Source organism: Anopheles ziemanni, chromosome 2, assembly GCF_943734765.1.
Source record: "Anopheles ziemanni chromosome 2, idAnoZiCoDA_A2_x.2, whole genome shotgun sequence".
NCBI lineage: Eukaryota > Metazoa > Arthropoda > Insecta > Diptera > Culicidae > Anopheles > Anopheles ziemanni.
In genome coordinates, this window is record NC_080705.1 from 28,459,932 (window position 1) to 28,466,214 (window position 6,283).

At 43.1% G+C, this 6,283-nt stretch overlaps 1 protein-coding gene across 1 annotated transcript; it reads left to right on the forward strand.

Annotated features, from left to right (window-relative positions):
- The first annotated feature begins 310 nt into the window (after positions 1-310).
- Positions 311-2,061, forward strand: LOC131293325 (geranylgeranyl transferase type-2 subunit alpha). The gene is made up of 3 exons (XM_058321405.1): positions 311-555; positions 629-807; positions 872-2,061. The coding sequence occupies exons 1-3, from the start codon at positions 311-313 to the stop codon at positions 2,059-2,061; spliced, it is 1,614 nt and encodes a 537-aa protein (XP_058177388.1).
- The last annotated feature ends 4,222 nt before the right edge of the window (positions 2,062-6,283 follow it).

Sequence of the window (6,283 nt, forward strand, 5' to 3'; positions counted from 1 at the left end):
GACCCCTTAAATGAAAGGTCTTTTCAAGACGCACAACTTTGTGCAAGTGACAATTTATCGGTCGTTTCTAGTTTTTAAAGAAATTTATTCCGCTGTGAATTAATTTACAATAGCGGCAGAATGTCATTTGTGACATTACAGACCAAAAATATGATCTGTCAGTTGTGACAGTTCTCAACGTCAACAAGTACTAAAACAAAACAGACAAACAGTGACTCGGGAAAATTAGTGATAAAATCATTAAAAATGGTGAGTAATATGCAATTTAGCTCTAAAAGCTTACTATAAAATCGCAATCCACTGCCTTTCTATGCAGCACGGCCGATTGAAAGTCCGCACGAGTGCCGAAGAGGCAGCTCGGAAGAAGAAAGAACAGGAACAGAAGGTGAAGGCGTATCGAGCTGCAATGAAACGAATTTTGGAAAAGAAAACCGCCGATGAGCTGGACTCTGAAATGATGCACCTGACGGCGAAGCTGCTAAGCAGCAATCCCGATATTGCCACGCTGTGGAACCTACGAAGAATGTGCATTCTCAAGCAACAAGAAACGGATTCGTAAGTCGAGAAACGAACAACGTCTGACTGGAAAACAAAACATTTCATTTCCTTTGTGCCGTTCCGTTTGTAGCGAGATTCAGAACGTTTTCGATAGGGAGCTTGGCTTTACGGAGATGTGCCTGATGGTGAACCCGAAGTCGTATTGCGCCTGGCATCAGCGATGCTGGATACTGGAAAATGCACCCGAGGCCAACTGGCAAAAGGAGGTGGATCTTTGCACAAAGTATCTGAAGCTAGACGAGCGTAACTGTAAGCGGACATGTAAGCTGTTTAGATTCGACGAATGTCTTACACAATGTGGCACTCTTTCCAGTTCACTGTTGGGACTACCGTCGCTACGTGGTGCAAAAGGCGGGTGTGTCCGCGGAGAAGGAGTTTGCGTTCTGCACGGAAAAGATTGAGAAGAACTTTTCCAACTATTCCTCGTGGCATTACCGAAGCAAGTTGCTGCCGTTGCTGTATCCGAACGTGGACGACCCAAGCCGTCCGATTAGCGAGGAAAAACTGAAAGAAGAACTGGAGCTCGTTCTGACGGCCGCTTTCACCGATCCCAACGATAGCAGTGCATGGTTTTACCAACGCTGGTTACTCGGCTACTCCCAACCGGAGCTCGATCTTGCCGCCTTTCGAGTGGACACGGCGGAAAATCTGGCCGTAGTTTCCTTCTCCAAACCGATCGATCTTTCCGGCGGAGGCTTTAAGCTGACGGTTTCTTGCTGTGATGGCGATTGTAATGATACGACCAAATGGAAGCCGGTCAGCGAAGGTAGTTCCGTTGATACTACCTGGACACTACGGGGAACATTTCAGCTGAAAGACGACGAAAATCCCACGGTTTCACTAGTAACGCCGGAAGGAGTTGAGCATTCAGTTGACCTGAAACGTCCGACTCCGCAAACCGTGGTCGGAGTGAAAAAACCAAAGTTTGGCTACGAGTTTGGTTCGGCCATTGTGGACGTGCTGAAGGCACAACTAGCATCCTGTCTAGAGCTTCTTGAGTTCGAACCGGACAGCAAATGGACGCTCCTCACGGCCGCCCTGCTAATGAAAGCCATCGACCAACGAGCACATCATGAAACGATACGGAAGCACCTGACCGCGCTGGAAACGGTGGACCCTCTGCGTAGGGGATACTATCTTGATCTGTCCAGCAAGTGGGCCATCGAAAACCAACTCGAACGTTGGCTGGAGGCGGGTAACTTCACCGCCTCAATCGACCTTTCCGGGCTGAATCTGTCAGCCGTGAGCTACACGCAGTATCTGGCGACGGCGGAAGTGGTCAAGCTGAGCAACAACCGGCTGGTGGATCGTAATGTAGGCACACTGCGGGATCTGGTGTTTTGCCGTAGGCTTAGCTTGGAAGGGAATGCCCTGGAAACGGGCGCTTCAATCCCGAAACTACCTCTGCTTGAGGAGATCATCCTAAAAGACAACGCAAAGCTTACGAGTAACGACGCGTTGATGGAAGTTTTACGAACCAAAGTGAAAAACATAGTGTTGTAAGTCGAACATTCCATTGCTTTAAAGTTTGTTTTGATAACGGGCACAAATAAAACTAAATCACAAGTATATCAAACGAAGGAAATTTTACAATCTTGTTTCAGATTTATTTACGCCAATTTTATTTAGCTATTTCGAATTTTTCATAAACCATTTGTAACCCATCGTTAACAACGTTATAGCATATCACTCAAGACTTGAACCATGCGTTATCCAAAATTATCAACTTTATACCAAACCATCTAGGGCATAAACCATGCGTTATTCAAAGTTATCAACGTTATACCGTATCACCAAAGACATGACCCACGCGTTATGAGTTGTTATCAACGTTGTAACGTATTATCCAAGGTATGAATCATACGTTATTCGCCGTCATCAGCATTACAGCGTGCGTTACGTTACGTTACCTGCATGTTACAATTATAGCCCTCTTTATAGCATCCCCTCTTTCGTTGTAGGGAAATTGAACTGGGGAAATGGGCGGTTTATATGGTATAGTCAAAACAGGATTGATCATTTAAACTCTGATAGACTGTTTTTTCTCCTGTTTTTTCTTCTGATCAAGTAATTGACGGAATTCTTTAAATTACGTAGCAACAGCCGCAATGCCATGACTAATATTTCATTCAAATTCAATAAAGTTATCAGTCACTTCAAAGGACGATGAATCAAAGGAATAGTATCTAATGTCTTTAATGTCGAAGGACTTCATGCATGTAAATTCCTGCGGTTTGATCGAAGGCTCCCATTTGTACTCAGCAGCAGAGGCGGATCTACCTATGAGCGGACTGAGCGGCCGCGGGGGGCCCCGAGCTTAAGGGGGCCCCGTGATAAAAACCCCAGACCGCAAAAGTAACTACCAATTTTATTTATTCTCTCAGCGGTACACATACTTTGATCAAAGTTAGAACAGATGATGTATTTTAATATTGCTTATCCATTGTTAATTTTCACCTCAAACCTTGCCAGAATATGTTTTCATTAATCTTCTTTCTCATCTAATAATGTCCGTTTGACTTCAAATGCTCTCAATTTACGGTCTACCAGCAAAAAAAAAAAATTCAAAATGTTTTCGTCATCGCTTTTAAAATTGATAAAAAGATTTTATAATTTGAGAGCGATTTAAAAAACCCCTATTGCGATTGCGATAAACTTGTTCAGATTGCTTAATTCAGAGTGATTATTTTCAGATAATGAAGATCTAATGTCTGATTTCATAAAATCAGCAAATATGCGTCCTTTATGTGTATAAAGGATTGCTAAAAATATGTATAAAGGATTGCTAACTGTTGTACAAAATAAGTCCAATTTCGGCATTAAGTATAGGAACACTTAGAGCAATGGAAATGTCTGGAGGGCCCCGTTTATCCAACCGCTTGGGGCCCCCGAACGGATTGATCCGCTTCTGCTCAGCAGCAATCAATAAATTCTCGTATTGCATACCGTGTTCCAAAATTAAACGACACGAGCTACCACAAAGTAAAAAAGGTTGGCAAAAAGAGAATGTTTTGTAGTTCGTCATGAGGCTATAATGGTTCACGATCCAAAAGGACCAACCAACCTTGCCCTCTCTACACCGGGTACGAACGTGCAAGAACTTCAACAAACAGTCTCAACACGCGTAAGTCGGCTGACAAAACAGCTAATGAAATGCTTGATGATGCAAGACTTGTTTACCATCGTTTTGCATCGGAGTTTTTTTTTGCCCCACAAACCGGTTGGCCGGTAAATGGAATGAAACGGTGAACCATGCGGTACCGGTAGGCAAGATAATCCTTTTCGAAAGCGCACTGCCTAAGGCATCCTGCAACCGACGCCAGTCAGTCGTTGCTTTCCCCGGTCGGTGGAATAGCTAGCCAACCGGGAGTGGGCGAATGTGCCCCGTGGGGAGGGGGTTGAAACTATGGGGAAAGACCGGGCGCAAGCTGTCCCGCACGAACAAAAGGCGAACACGGGCACACGAGAAAATTGTGCATTTGCCAAAGAAGAAGAAAAAGAAAAAGAGGACGAAGACGAAAAAGTAGAAGAACAAGGAGTCAAAAGCCTTCGGTGAGGCTGGATTACTCCCGCGCGGTGGAAAATTCCTTGCCGGCTTTTCACTGCACGTGTCGGACGGCCTCACCGAAGTCTCGGGTTTCGTGCACCGTGCATGCCATGATGAAGCATCCTCAACGCATTGGCCGTGTGCATTTCAGAGTGGTTCGTTTTTTTCTTTTTTCATTTTATTTCCATCCGTGAATGAAAACGGAATGCCTTTTCCTAGCAGCTACCAGCTAATGTGTGTGCACCTGAGTTGGATTTTTCCTTCCTTTTACTTCGCAACCACAACGAGCGATAAGCAAGCAAGAATGGGAACGGGCTGGCCTAGTTTGCTCCTTGAAAGAACTCCACCGTCAACAGCGGACGCGTCGGTTTCATCGGCACTCCCAACAACAGAGCCCGACGACAGGTAACTCCGGTACTCCTCCGGTTCCGTTTCCCATGCCGTGTGAAAGCTTACCGGGCGAAAAGTCCCGGAGTCCACTATCATTTCGACAAACAACCGACGGCTGGCGGAAGTAAACGCTTGCTCAACGGATCGTAAATCGGAGGAGTTGGCCGATTGGCGGGTTGCAGGGAGCAGCGAAGGGTAATGGATATGATGATGGGATGCACCGAAAATTACGTGCGGTTCCGATGATGAGTCCTGCGACGTACACGGTTGCGCCTTCAGGTAGCTTTCTGGTTGGACGAACGAAAAAGACAAGGCTGACTGAAAAATCATCTTCAAAACGATCCTTCCTCCAAATGGCTCGTCACGAGAAGCAAACCGTAATACTAAGTTAAACTTAAACATCCATTTCCGAGGAATGTTTTGAAAGCCACGCTCAGTGTTTTTTTATATTTCTTCAAAACAGTATTACCTTTCGAATAAATAGCTAACTCATGAGCATTTTTCACTGAAAAATCATGAAAATGGGATTAATGTTGGGAGTGTAAGGATTGTGCACTCATAGTGGGTTATACCAAACCTATTTCTGCGTTTTACTGAAAATTTGCAGCAAAGCTAACTCTGGGTTGTTGCAAAATAAAAAGAAAGAAAACTCGTACATTTCAAAATACATCAAATAGCTATTTGCGAGTGTTAAATGGAACAACATTATCTGATGGCACAACTTTTCCTGGAAGCTTCAAACAGCTAGATCAAATTTAGAATATGCAACCAGAACCCCGGATAAGTGAGTTTTCCACGAATCAGCAATGAATACGTAAACTCACATGGGAAATTTGTGGTATTTGCAATATTTACATGGGGTTTAAAAATAGTTGAACGTTCCGGTAAATACCCCCATTTCCATCGGAATCCTACCTACACCCTTATTATGCAATAAAGCCACAGCGAGGGCTTTCCCTCGAATCGATGAAAAGGTGCAGTTAGTAGTTTTCACCGTTTGTCGATGGCAATGTTTTCGACTTGACAGACTTTGGCTTCTTACTCAAGTTAAAATACATTAAATGTTAGAATGATGGATCTTAAACTTCAAAACATAAACGATATAATTTGATGTTTTGGAGAATGTTTCGGAGTTTCTTGCTAAGAATATACTTTTTTCGCAAGGAACAGTTCACTTATTCTCTAAATTTGAGCGAACTTGATAGAATAGAAAATATTTCGAACATGCAATTTCAAACAGTTGCAAAATTTCAAACAAATTTCAAACAAATGCAAACGAAAATAGTTGTTAATTGAAAGAGCATAGATGATGATTATGATGAAATTTCAATTTTGGAAATATTTATTCATGATTTGAAACATATCGGTTTCTACGAATTTTTAGGAATTGGACAAAGTTGTTTATAAAATAATACAAGAAAACCATGCAAATATATTCAAATAACGTCTGTTGAAGTTAGTTCTGTGTAGTGGTAGCTTAACGATGACTCTAGTTAGGTTCAACTTGGAAGTGATATTCTCTTAAAGTGTTGAATCATCATTGCCACGTTTAATGTGGGGCAACTTTATACGGTTCTACCTTTGTCTCAAAGGTCCGGCATATGACATACTATTCCTTCCTTTGCTGAGTAGTATAACTTAATATTTTAGTTTCCTTTTTCTATCAAAATTTCCACGAAAGTCAAAACAAAAGTGGTTCAAGCCATGAGCCAAGACAACGCACTGGTTCTCCGGAATTCCGAAGGAAAATTCATCGCCCCGGATCTGTCGCCTTTTTTTTCCCGGACG

Coding starts and splice junctions, on each gene's coding strand:
- LOC131293325 (XM_058321405.1), top strand. CDS start 311: ATGCAGCACGGCCGATTGAAAGTCCGCACGAGTGCCGAAGAGGCAGCT. Junction 556..628: donor AAGCAACAAGAAACGGATTC/GTAAGTCGAGAA, acceptor TTCCGTTTGTAG/CGAGATTCAGAACGTTTTCG. Junction 808..871: donor GAAGCTAGACGAGCGTAACT/GTAAGCGGACAT, acceptor CACTCTTTCCAG/TTCACTGTTGGGACTACCGT.